Raw genomic sequence first — 13,941 nt, 5'->3', positions numbered from 1 at the left:
TAACCACACTCGTGACCGACCAAGATAGAATGAGTAATGAAGCTTGGAGGATGCCTTCAGACTACTGGGTATGGTTCATACTTGTTGGTATGAGTATGATACCTTGCTCGTTGGTCTTTGATAGGGAAGGTATATAGGGGTTGGGAGGGAGAAAACTTTTTTATTGGTTTTAAAGCTGAGAAGCTTATGCTTCATAGATAATAGCTATGTTACTCAGGCAAATTCATCAAAATAAAGATTTTATTGTATCACAAAACTGGATAATAAAATCTGAAATCCTGCCATTTGTATACTAACTGACCTTTCAGAGATTTGAAAAATATTGTCTCTTCATTTCAGACATTGTAAGGGTGTGGTTGCTGATGGTTTCTCAAGACATCTTCCCAAAGAAGTGATTCTTCCTAATGTTGCCTCAGTTCATTACATGCAGTTTAGTAATGATTATTCACCATTCAGTTCTGAAAATGCTGCATTTCAAGTTGGTTTCACACTGGAAGACTCGCCATGTCACAAGGTAAAATCCCTTAAAAAGAAAGATATGTTTCTTGACTAATTATCTAAGTTGTAATGTAAGTTAAATCTTAAAATCATTCTTTGTGATGTAAATTTTTCTGAAGGGTTCAAGCAGTCACCACTTTGTAGCACTATAGTAAAGTCTGTGCTGGTTGATCCATTTTCATGCATTTCCTTTATACGGTACATAGATATTTCAAGGCAAAATTGTTCTTGTATTTTAAAATACCTCAAGAATTCTAGTATTTCATACAGCAAGTTACTGAGTATGATATTCTATATTGACATCAAAGTCTAAAAAGGCAATGATTTTCCATTCACTTTGCTTCAAGATTCTTTCTACTTTCAGATCATCATTGTCAATCGAACAGAACCCCGAGGTTGGATTACAGTTGGTCCACGCTTCTTTGAGTTACTTCAGTGCGAATGGTGGTTACAAGTAAGTTTTTCTCTTTGAGCACTTCATAAGATTTTTTTTATTCATGAGATATTTTTCTAAAAATCCATCCTAATTGTGGGATTCCTGCAAAGGCTTTCTTTATTAAATAAGACATAGATATAACTATATCGTTATTTTAAACCTTTAGATTGTATTATATCAGCTGCATAACAGCTTGCAGTGTTTTAACTGATACAGTGGTGTCATGGAGATTGAACTTCCTGTAATATCTAGCTGAATCAAGGTATTAGTGTTAGAATCCTAATATGATTATGTAATGTACAGTATATTATCTCATTTTATTGTACCTGTAAGACTATTTGGATATAATGTAGAAGACCTTTTAAACTAGAATGACAGATGATTGCAGTACAGTAGTACCTCGGTTTATGAAAACTTTGAGTATGAACGAATTGTTATAATGCGAGAGTATATAAAGTCGTATTTGTCTGAGCATTACATCAGTCTGCGAGCAAGAATTTTTCTCCATATAGAAACCTTTTTTTGAAAAGTACTATATGCTTTCTTATGTGTAGAAAGCAGTTACACAGTACTCATGTGCCACCCATGCAGTTTTCATGCGATTTTATTATGCATTAGCTCACAAACCCCTCCCCCCTTTTCAGACCTTAATTCTTCCATTCTCTGAGCAGTGCTTATAGCAGCATTATCTATAGAATCATGTGAGCGTCTTTGGGATTGTCCTTTGTAGACCTGTGAGCGAGCGTTCTTCATCAAAGACCTTAAGAAGGAGATTATTACCATAGAAGTGAAAAAAGAGATGATTTAGAAGCATGAACAAGATGCGTGTGTGGCAGACCTGGCAAATATGCATAATTATACATGGACAGTATGTATGATTCTCAAGAAAAAAAGAGGAAATCAGATCAACTGATGCTGCAAAATGGGGCTGGTATTAATGAAACAACCTCCATGTGTTCTTAATAGCATAGATAAAATTTACTTATCTGAACCAATGTTGAGCAGTTAGCAAGAGATAAGATTATTTTTCCACTCTCTGAGCAGCACTCATAGCAGCATCATACTGCATGCAGTATCATGCAAGTGTTTTTCTCCTCTTCCTCTCTCATATCTCTCATGCCAGTCATGACAATCTTCATAGGTAAATGGCGAGTTAATTGTCACTACTGTATTTCTATTTTTTATTGTGAATTAATAGACATTCATTTCTGAGATTAGGGGAACTTTTTAGTGAATTCCATTACGAACATTTAAAAAAAAGATTGCATATATGTATTTATGGATGTGTGAAATGGATAGAGGGAATTTCCTTTATTTATTACGGGAAAATTTTTTCTAGTTTACAAACTTAATTCCAGAATGAATTGAACTTGTAAACCAAGGTACCACTGTAGCTCTTTTAATTGAAATTGAGGTCTTTTATTATTACAATTCTTCTAGTTAAATATTCATTCTTTATAGTACTTTCAATTTACTAAAATTTTCAAAAGCAACAACAACAAAGGTCCCTTATAGATTGAAACCCTTTATTGCACAGGCACCAAGAGGAAGCCATGTTAAAGTAGTCTTAACAGATTTGCATCTGCCTGTCCACGAGGATTCCTACTTAGCAGTTAACGAAGCAGGGGAAGCCAGTTATCCTAGGGACACAACTCGTGTATACCATGACTTTGATCACACCCCAAAGACCTTTGTGTCTTTCCAGTACAAGTTGGCAATAGTTTTACAAGGAGATTTTATAACCGAAGTCTCTCTTAAGTATGAACTTTGTATGTATGCTGGGAGTCACATCTATTATTCTTTTGTTGTACAGTATATTACATTAGATATTACCTGTCTCAATATTTTTTATTGTATTGTACTGTGGAATATAAGCCTAGCACTGCTCTATTTTCTATTAGCTGCTGTTGTAATACTGAATGAAAAAGTTAATCATGTATCTGTGGGCATACGTTTCTTGTTGTTCATATGGCAGAAATTCCTTTAACCAATTAGGTTGCAGTAATATTAAGACCTTTTTAATTCTTTGACCAACAGACGACTGTATAGACACAGATGATGAATGTGAATACTGGGCAGCAAATGGTGAATGTGAAAAGAATCCTTATTGGATGAAGCTGAACTGCAAGAAGTCATGTGCTGTCTGCGGTGAGATTATCAGTTTTTCCATCAAACTAAAGAAATTCCTATTGAATTAATATTTGAATTCCATCTTTAGTTCCTTCATACCATATCAGAATCTAATTAAGTATTTTTTGTAGCAAGTTAATTTGTCTTGAGAGTACAGTAACAAGTCTTAAATATAGTCCGTGACCATACTACAGCTTGATACTTTATCTGTACTGTACTTTGAAAACCTCATGTATTTGTATGTTGATGGATAGCATAACTTCTTCAGGTGAATATTTCTTCTTTTAATGCTAATATCTATTATCATCCTCATTTCTGCTACAGTTGCTAATTTTTCCAAAGTAATTACAGTATTCACATGCAGTAAGACAATGGTTTGAATTGTTGTATGAGCAATTTTTTATTAGTTTTTAAAAACTAACAGTTGTTTTATATTGACAACCCTCCTCCTCTCTAATTGGACACAGAACTATGTTAATTTGATACAACGTATATTTAGAAGTGGTGATGATGATGATGATTGAGAAGTGAAATTATGTGCTTTTTTATTTTAACAAAATTTTTATTCTTTTGAATTATCTTTTTCAAAAATTATTTCTTTTAAATTTTATATTGCCTCTTTACTGATAAGATATATTTTCAAAGTGAAATTTCTGCACAAGCATTTCATACAAATTGTAATTCTTTTCCCTCATGGAAAATTAAGGGTTGAAGTGATTGTTTGATACAAATAATTTAGCATACTCACATATTTACAAGACCCTGATTGATTCCGTTGTGATGACGAGGTGACAGATAATGTCAAACTAAATATAATAGCATTCTACTTTTTATTGTCTTATTTTTCTAGAATACTCAGCAGTTTGTGAGGATGAACATAATGAGTGTGAGTTTTGGGCAACACACGAACAATGTAATGAAAACCGTATTTGGATGAATGCACACTGCAAGAAATCCTGTGGATATTGTGGTAAGTTTAACTTTTCATTCTTGATAATCGTATGAAGGAATGCATTTCCTGTACATTCAATTCTACTTATAGAAGTACATCATATGTGATGACAATAATTCAATGATCCTCTGTCGATTCTTTTGATCTCTTTAGATTTAATCCATTGTTATTCCTGCTTTTACACTTTTTATTTTCATTTTTTTTTAAACAAAAAACACTTTATGGCAGAGGTATTCTAAAAGCAGTAGCTTAACTCACTATTTGGTCCATAGTCTAGGTCTTCATACATATAACATTGCCTGTTTTTCATTGCATTTTCATATCATGTGAAAAATTTATGTAATTTCATTTAATAGATTGTTTTGCATTTCTTTCAAATTTTTGCTTTCTTATAATATTCACATACTAGTGTATGAATATATGTAGGCTTCATCATAGTACTTGTATATTGAAATGACAAAGTACAGAATAAGATGGTATAGGAATAGAGTTGGGAAGTTATGTTGATCTTCCCAAACAAAAGTGAGTGTACTCTGATAGATTTGAGAAAATTGCCTGAAAATCATTTTTAGAAATATATGTCATGCAAAGTGACACATTGACATAATGTAAAAACCAGGTAAGGAAATGCTTTATACATTGGACTTTGTACAGACAAGTTTGAAATTCAGTTCTGCATGCCTTAAATATATCTGTGTGCTGGTTAATGGAGAAAATACTATTCTTATCCCTTTTACGCTTAATTATTTATATATATATATATATATATATATATATATATATGCATGTATATATATATATGTATATATATATATATATATACATATATATATATATATATATATATATATATATATATATATATATATATATATATTTTTCAACATTAAACTTACCCGATAATCATGTAGCTGTCAACTCCGTTGCCCGACAGAATTCTACGGAAGGGATACGCCAGCGATCACTATACTAGAAGGGGGTGTACTCACCAGCGCCACCTGTGGCCAGGTACTGCAGTACTTCTTGTTGACACCACCTCAATTTTTCCTCTGTCGTGCTTCCGGCAAGACGTTCATGGATACGCTTATAATTTTGGAGTCTTGTTCACGGTTTTTGGTGAAGTATTGCTCTAAGATTTCAGCTTTCGCTATACTGGAAACTTTTCTATTAGCTTAGATAGCTTTTATTTGATTGATTAATGGTTAACGATCTTTTGCTTTATTTGGAATCCCCCTTGACTAGCTCTTTGATTCAAGATGTCCGACCTTTCTCAAGCCCCTCCCCATAGACGATGTAGGTCTTGTAATAGGCGTATTCCGAAGACCTCGGTTGATCCTCACACCGCTTGTTCCGACTGTAGGCAAATATCCTGTCAGTTGGAAGATCGATGTGAGGAATGCGCCGGACTTTCGGAACTTGAGTTTGTTCGATTCCTTAAATATACCACTAAGTTAGAGAGAGAGAGAGTTAGGAGGAGTTCTGCTCGCTCTTCGCTTTATTCCTCACCTCATGATCCTCAACCTTTTCCTCCCCCTGTAGTGGCTACCCCCGATCCTACTATTTGTGCTCAGCCTGATATGTCCGATGTTTTGCGTGCCATTCAGGCTTTAGGTGACAAAGTGGAATCGGTAGTGAGTGACCACAAGTTCCTCTTGGCAGACGTCAAGGAACTTAAGGTCAAAAGTGCAGTGGGAAGTGGTAGTGCCAGTGCTGTGCCGAGTGCTAGTGTCAGTGCGGTGCCGAGTGCTAGTGTCAGTGTCAGTGTTGTGCGTGAGGGTACTTCTGTGCGTGCCAGTCGTCCTCCCAGTCCGGGACCTCTTGCAAGCTCCCAAGCCCAGGGCAGAAGCAATGTCGAAGGGCAAAAGGGTTCGGCAGGCCTTGATCGGCGCACAGAAGTATCCTCGGTGGTTACGGGCGTGTCTTACAGAGACCGTCACTCCCACCCGCAGACGATTGAGCCCTTATTTTCCTCGTCTGCAGAAGAAATTTCGGGGAGAAAACGCTGGACTCAGGTCTCAAGACCTCTTAAACGTAAAGTCCAGACCTCAAGAGTTCTACAGCCCGGATGCAGTCATTGGGTTAGCTCTGACTCTCCGCAGTCATCAGGTGACTGCACACCTCCTAAGAGGGGTAAGGCGATGCCTCAACAGACCTCATCTTCTGTTAAGGTTTTGCCTCAACAGACCTTATCGTCTGTTGATCCCAAGATGACTTTGCTGCAGTCCATGCAGTCGCAGCTTGCGGTCTTAATGCGTGAGTTTCAGGCAGAGAAGGTTACACCTCCTCCTGCGAGCGCTCCGCCTCACCGCAGTCCAGTCTGCCAGGCGTACGAAGTTGAGGTTCCTCAGGCTACCCTACCGCGTTCGGAGTTGCCAGTTACCAGCGTTGTGCAGCAACCTCCACCTTCCTTAAGGCAACCTCAGCAATGGGAACAGGAGTCTTATGCTTTGAGGCAAGATTTTCTTGCGGTTAGACCATCTTCGAGGCAACAACCTCTTGAGGTACGACAACCTCTACCATCCTTGAGTCAGCCACCTCAGCTCTCGCAGCTGCTACCTCAACTTTCCTCAAGGCGAGAGCCTCAACTCTTGAGGCTAGCACCTCAGGAACCTCAACTCGTGAGACAGGAACTGCGTTCTGCGCAGCTACTACCTCAACTCTCGCAGCTCACACCTCAAGAACCTCAACTCGTGAGACAGGAACCTGCTACTGCGCATCCACCTCAACCCTTGAAGCAAGCGCAACTCTTGAGACAGGAAACTCATGCTAGGAGTCAGCCACCTCAACGCATGCACCTACCTTCCTCTACTCTACTTGACCAGTCTTTGCAGCCTGAACCTCAGGTTTTAATACAGTCGCCTCTCTCCACACTTGCTCCTCAAACCGCCGCAGAACCTCCTTCATCCCAACCTCTTGACTTTGTCGTTACCAGCCCTCATCCTCTTCAACAGAGACTTGAGGATGAAACCGCAAGTGTTTATGCACCCGCTTGTCAAGATTCTGCTGTTCAGCACACCGCTGTAACTTTACCTCTCGCTTCGCAACACTCTGGTGATGAGGTTTCTGAGGAGGAAGCTGCGCACCTAGATGATCCCTCTTCGGACGTGGAGGAACCCAAGTCTTCTCCTCCCTCCATTGACTTTCGCAAGGTCCTGGCTCTTTTCAGAGAGGTTTACCCGGATCATTTTGTTTCTGCTACCCCTCGCTCTCCTCCATCTGAGTTTTCGCTAGGCATGCAACCTGTTAAGTCGGCCTATACTAAGCTCGTCTTTGCTAGATCCTCTAAGAGAGCTTTAAGAATATTAGGGGATTGGTTGCAGTCCAAACAGCAACTAGGGAAGACTTCTTTTATGTTCCCTCCTACTAAGCTGACGTCTAAGGCGGGCGTATGGTATGCCACAGGAGAGGAACCAGGCTTGGGAGTCCCTGCCTCTGCCCAGGCTGACTTCTCAAGTTTGGTCGACTCTCCACGTAGATCAGCTATGAGGCGCTCTAAGGTCTGCTGGACCTTTTCCGACTTAGACCACTTCTTAAAGGGTATTTTTCATGCCTTTGAGATTTTTAATTTTCTCGACTGGTGCCTGGGGGCCTTGAGCAAGAAGACTGCCCCTGCGGACAAGGACTCAGCCATGCTTATAATGTCCTGTATGGATAAAGCAATTCGGGATGGGTCCGGCGAACTTGCATCAATGTTTGTTTCAGGAGTACTCAAGAAAAGGGAACAACTTTGCACTTTTCTTTCTACTGGCATCACCTCTTGTCAAAGGTCTCAGTTACTTTTTGCTCCGCTTTCTAAGTTCCTGTTTCCTGAGGAGCTTATCAAGGAATTGTCTGCGGCCCTTATTCAGAAGGACACTCATGACCTTGTGGCCTCTTCAGCTCGTAAGGCTAAGGTTGCTCCTTCAGTTCCCAGAACTTACCGCACCCCAGTAGCCGATACTCCTGCTACGAGATTTATTCCGCCCTTTCGTGGCAGAGCCCCCAGCCGAGGAAGTACCCGTCCAGACTCTTCCAGGAGCAGGTCTAGGAAAGGTCCCAAGACTTCAAAAGGCAAACACTGACTCTCCTCCTCTCCAGACAGCAGTAGGAGCCAGACTCAAGACCTTCTGGCAAGCTTGGGAAAGAAGAGGTGCAGACGCCCAGTCTGTCAAGTGGCTAAGGGAGGGTTACAGGATACCATTCTGCCGCAATCCCCCTCTGACCACTTCTCCCATCAACCTCTCTCCCAACTACAAGGAAAAGGACAAGAGGCTAGCGTTACACCAGGAGGTGTCGCTCCTGTTACAGAAGAAGGCAGTGGTGATAGTCCGGGACCATCAATCCCCGGGCTTCTACAACCGTCTCTTTCTGGTGGCCAAGAAGACAGGAGGTTGGAGACCGGTGCTGGACGTCAGCGCGCTCAATGCTTATGTCACCAAGCAGACGTTCACTAGGGAGACGACGAAGTCGGTCCTAGCAGCGGTCAGGCAGGAGGACTGGATGGTCTCGTTGGATCTGAAAGACGCTTACTTTCACGTTCCTATTCATCCAGACTCCCAACCTTTCCTGAGATTCGTTTTTGGAAAGGTTGTGTACCAATTCCAAGCCCTGTGTTTTGGCCTAAGCACAGCTCCTATGGTGTTTACGCATCTGATGAGGAATATTGCAAAATTCCTCCACTCTTCGAACATCAGAGCCTCCCTTTATTTAGACGACTGGCTGTTAAGAGCCCCCACAAGTCGTCGCTGTCTGGAGAGTCTCAACTGGACTTTGGACTTGATCAAGGAACTGGGTCTATTGGTCAACTTAGAAAAGTCCCTACTCATTCCCTCCCAATCCATCGTTTACCTGGGAATGGAGATTCGGAGTCAGGCTTTTCGGGCTTTTCCATCGGCCCCAAGGATAAGCCAAGCCCTAGAATGCATCCTGAGCATGCTGAAGAGGAACAGTTGCTCGGTGAGACAGTGGATGAGTCTAACAGGGACCCTGTCATCGTTAGCCCTGTTCGTCGAGTTAGGGAGACTCCACCTCCGCCCTCTCCAATTCCATCTAGCAGCTCATTGGGACAAGGAATTGACGCTCGAAGCAGTCTCTATTCCTGTCACCAAAGAGATGAAGACTACTCTCTTGTGGTGGAAAACCAACATCCTTCTCAAGGAGGGTCTATCGTTAGCGATTCAGACCCCCAATCTTCATCTCTTCTCGGACGCATCAGACTCGGGCTGGGGCGCGACCTTGAACGGACAGGAATGCTCGGGAACATGGAACAAGGAACAGGAAACGCTCCACATCAACTGCAAGGAGCTGCTGGCAGTTCATCTGGCCTTAATGAACTTCAAGTCCCTCCTGTTAGGCAAGGTGGTGGAGGTGAACTCCGACAACACCACAGCCTTGGCTTACATCTCCAAGCAGGGAGGGACCCATTCGAGGAAGCTGTACGAGATAGCAAGGGACCTCCTCATTTGGTCAAGAAGTCTAAATCTCACTCTGGTAACGAGGTTCATTCAGGGCAACATGAACGTCTCAGCAGATCGCCTCAGCAGAAAAGATCAAGTCATCCCCACGGAATGGACCCTTCACAAGAGCGTGTGCAACAGACTTTGGACCTTGTGGGGTCAGCCTACGATAGATCTGTTCGCCACCTCCATGACCAAGAGGCTTCCTTTGTACTGTTCCCCAGTTCCAGACCCAGCAGCAGTTCACGTGGATGCTTTTCTGCTGAATTGGTCCCATCTCGACCTATATGCATTCCCGCCGTTCAAGATCATCAACAGAGTCATTCAGAAGTTCGTCTCGCACGAAGGGACACGGCTGACGCTGGTTGCTCCCCTTTGGCCTGCAAGAGAATGGTTCACAGAGGTACTACAATGGCTGGTCGACGTTCCCAGGACTCTCCCTCTAAGAGTGGACCTTCTACGTCAACCTCACGTAAACAAGGTACACCCAAACCTCCACGCTCTTCGTCTGACTGCCTTCAGACTGTCGAAAGATTCGCTAGAGCTAGAGGCTTTTCGAAGGAGGCAGCCAGAGCGATTGCCAGAGCAAGGAGGGTATCCACTCGTAGAGTCTACCAATCCAAGTGGGAAGTCTTCCGAAGCTGGTGCAGAGCCAATGCAGTTTCCTCTACCAATACCTCTGTAACCCAAGTAGCTGACTTCCTATTACATCTAAGGAATGTGAGATCCCTTTCGGCTCCGACGATTAAAGGGTACAGAAGTATGTTGGCTTCAGTTCTCCGCCACAGAGGTTTGGACCTTTCATCCAACAAGGACCTTCAAGACATCCTTAAATCTTTCGAGACTTCTAAAGAACGTCGTCTATCCACTCCAGGCTGGAATCTAGACGTAGTCTTAAGGTTCCTTATGTCTCCTAGGTTCGAACCTCTCCAGTCAGCTTCCTTCAAAGACCTTACTCTCAAAACTCTTTTCCTCGTCTGCCTTGCAACAGCTAAAAGAGTTAGTGAGGTTCACGCCTTCAGCAAGAACATTGGGTTCACATCCGAATCAGCAACATGTTCTTTACAGCTCGGATTTTTAGCTAAGAATGAAATTCCTTCACGTCCTTGGCCTAGATCGTTTGAAATTCCTAGCCTTTCCAACATGGTGGGTAACGAGCTAGAAAGAGTTCTTTGCCCTGTCAGAGCTCTGAAATACTATCTTAATAGGTCAAAACCTATACGAGGACAGTCAGAAGCCTTATGGTGTGCAATCAAGAAACCTTCGATGCCTATGTCCAAAAACGCAGTTTCGTATTATATAAGGCTTCTGATTAGAGAAGCCCATTCTCACATGAAGGATGAAGACCTTGCTTTGCTGAAGGTAAGGACCCACGAAGTGAGAGCTGTAGCCACTTCGATGGCCTTTAAACAGAACCGTTCTCTGCAGAGCATTATGGATGCAACTTATTGGAGGAGCAAGTCAGTGTTTGCATCATTTTATCTTAAAGATGTCCAGTCTCTTTACGAGAACTGCTACACCCTGGGACCATTCGTAGCAGCGAGTGCAGTAGTAGGTGAGGGCTCAGCCACTACATTCCCTTAATCCCATAACCTTTTTTTTTTAACCTTTCTCTTGAATGCTTTTATTGTTGTTTTTTGGTTGTTACGGTAGGCTAAGAAGCCTTCCGCATCCTTTTTGATTTGGCGGGTGGTCAATTCGTTCTTGAGAAGCGCCTGGGTTAAAGGTTGTGTAGAGGTCCTTTAGTATGGGTTGCAGCCCTGTATACTTCAGCACCTTTGGGTTGTTCAGCCTCCTAAGAGGAACGCTGCGCTCAGTAAGGAAGACGAACTTATCAAAGGCAGAGTAATGGTTCAAGTCGACTTCCTTACCAGGTACTTATAATTTCATTGTTATTTTGAATAACTGATAATATGAAATACGGGATACTTAGCTATCTTATAGTCATGTACACTGGTTTTCACCCACCTCCCTGGGTGTGAATCAGCTACATGATTATCGGGTAAGTTTAATGTTGAAAAATGTTATTTTCATTAGTAAAATAAATTTTTGAATATACTTACCCGATAATCATGATTTAATTGACCCACCCTTCCTCCCCATAGAGAACCAGTGGACCGAGGAAAAATTGAGGTGGTGTCAACAAGAAGTACTGCAGTACCTGGCCACAGGTGGCGCTGGTGAGTACACCCCCTTCTAGTATAGTGATCGCTGGCGTATCCCTTCCGTAGAATTCTGTCGGGCAATGGAGTTGACAGCTACATGATTATCGGGTAAGTATATTCAAAAATTTATTTTACTAATGAAAATAACATATTTGTTAATTTCTTCTTTCGACCTTATTAACCTAACTGTATAGCAGGGTCAGCTGCTCAAGTCAACTTTCTCCATCTGTATCTATTCTTTGTATTTTTTCTTCCACTCATATCCCTCCTCACCATATCCATCCATCTGATCTGCTGATACCCCACACTCCTCTCAATTATTGGCATGTTCTAAGCTCTCTTCATTGAGAGAGCGTTAGAGAGAGAGTACTTTCACCTTCAGAGCTTTCAAAAATAAGATCCTTTGAATGCAGTAAATAAAATAATATTTTAGTTAGTGGGAAACAGATTTATCAACTTATTTTGAAATGATTTTGTTATGTAGAAATAGTTGTAGGAATACTTGCTAAATTTGTAGGCTAGCTCACTATTGTTAGCAAGATTAACTTACTATAAATAATGGAAAGTAGAGGGTTGGAGAATATGATCTAGAGGCTTAAGTTTATTAGGTTGGACTTAGAAACTTTTAAGCTTAAGAATCTTTTTGTATTTCTAAATTTGACTGTACATTATTATTATTTAACTATTATTGGTTATACAATTATCACTGTATGAAACAACACAATTATAATTGTCATTATATTATTCTTGCAGGTAAAATTATTTTTGGCTTTTTATTTTTATTCCTGTAGACCTGTGCAGGGATGCAAATCCTCAGTGCCCTGAGTGGGCGGAGTTGGGCGACTGCGAAGTAAATCCCATTTATATGAATCAGTTTTGCAGGAAGTCTTGTGGCCTGTGTGGTAAGCCTACAACTCATTACATAGAGAAAATTTTCAATTCAATCGTCCAATTGGTCTTCAAGCCATTTTCCATCTTAACTAAATGAAACTGTTTAAATGAACTTAGAAGTACTGTAGTTGCCATGTAGTTGAAATGATAATCTTCCAATCACTGTTGAGAGTATTGAGACTTAGGTATTTTGTCTTTAGGTAATTTTGAAACTGCAACAACAGCTGTAAAATCTACAGGAAATCTCAATGTAACAAGTACCAATCGCACTCCAATATCTACAACCACCAACAAAAATAAAGAAGCCAACAGGCCTGATAAGCATCGGACAATTAATCAAACCTTTAAGCCGAACAAAAACAAACTTAAAAGGTACAGAAACAAAAGCTCTAATGCAATCAAAGACAGATTTAATCAGTATGAACATAACAATGTAATGTTACCACCTTATGGTGAAGAAGAAAAAAAGAGTGATAGTTATAAAGCTAGCCACCTGGTTAATGGTCTCAGAAAAGATCAAAATTTAAAGAAGCCCTTTGATACAGGAAAAGCATCAAAACTAATTAAGAAGAAAAAGAAGAAAGCCCCTTCTAATATGCCAAAAGAGCAAGAGACAGCTAAACTTCATAGAAGCAGAACGTCTTCACCTAATACTCGGATAGGACATTACAGAAGTAAAAAGAGGAAATATAAGTTGATTACTCATTCTCATGAAAAGAATCTAACAGATGAGAGTGAATCTGGTGATTGGGGTGATGCCACAAAACTTATTGCTCTTCCCCTGACTCAGGAAAAGAATGAATCTGCACTCCTTGTTGAACCAAGTGTATCCCTGAATTCATCAGGGAATGACCTGAAGATAAAAGATAAACCACTTGGAGAAATTTCAGTCAATATATCTAGTGATCAGAGAATTAAGTATAAAGAGACTGCTATTGTGTGCCAGGAAGACAGCAGCTGTTTCAGTTCTCAGATAGAACGATCAGTTCTGAGCAGTAAACAGTTTGATCAAACAAATAACAAGCTGCCCAAAATCAGTAATAAAATTTCACGAGGAAAATCCAGGAAACTCAACCATGCAAATGTTTCCTTAAGGAAAATTAGAAAGCAAAATAAAACTGCAATCAAGAAAAGGAACCGGAAAAAAAATAAAAAGACAAGGTGCAAGAAACATAGACGTCGAAGAAAGCAGTCCCTTCTTAACAACTCAGGAAAAAATAGTACAAGAAGGCACTTATGGCAAAGTTCAGGACATAGCTCAAAACATGAGAATAACCAGGGTGGCAGAAAAAGAAAAAGGAAAAATAAACCAACAGGCAAAGGACATAGCAAAGGTCAATGCAGAGGATCAAGAAAACAGTCTGGAAGGTACAGTACAGTTACAGTACATTTTTTTTTTACTTTGAGTAAAATTTTATTGGTTCATATTGTCTG

The 13,941-nt window shown here is 40.8% G+C and overlaps 1 protein-coding gene across 2 annotated transcripts in view; it reads left to right on the top strand.

Moving 5' to 3' along the window:
• The window catches only part of LOC137634169 (uncharacterized), a 157,140-nt gene that overhangs the window by 126,596 nt on the left and 16,603 nt on the right, over positions 1–13,941 (top strand). For both annotated transcript variants that reach the window (XM_068366430.1, XM_068366431.1), the window contains 7 exons: positions 340–514; positions 863–952; positions 2,472–2,703; positions 2,972–3,082; positions 3,915–4,034; positions 12,408–12,518; positions 12,708–13,875. In XM_068366430.1, the coding sequence (XP_068222531.1) occupies positions 340–514; positions 863–952; positions 2,472–2,703; positions 2,972–3,082; positions 3,915–4,034; positions 12,408–12,518; positions 12,708–13,875 (2,007 nt within the window). The remainder of the gene's footprint in view (positions 1–339; positions 515–862; positions 953–2,471; positions 2,704–2,971; positions 3,083–3,914; positions 4,035–12,407; positions 12,519–12,707; positions 13,876–13,941) is intronic.

Source organism: Palaemon carinicauda, chromosome 44, assembly GCF_036898095.1.
Source record: "Palaemon carinicauda isolate YSFRI2023 chromosome 44, ASM3689809v2, whole genome shotgun sequence".
Classification (NCBI taxonomy): Eukaryota; Metazoa; Arthropoda; class Malacostraca; order Decapoda; family Palaemonidae; genus Palaemon; species Palaemon carinicauda.
This window is presented reverse-complemented; position numbering and strand designations above follow the sequence as displayed.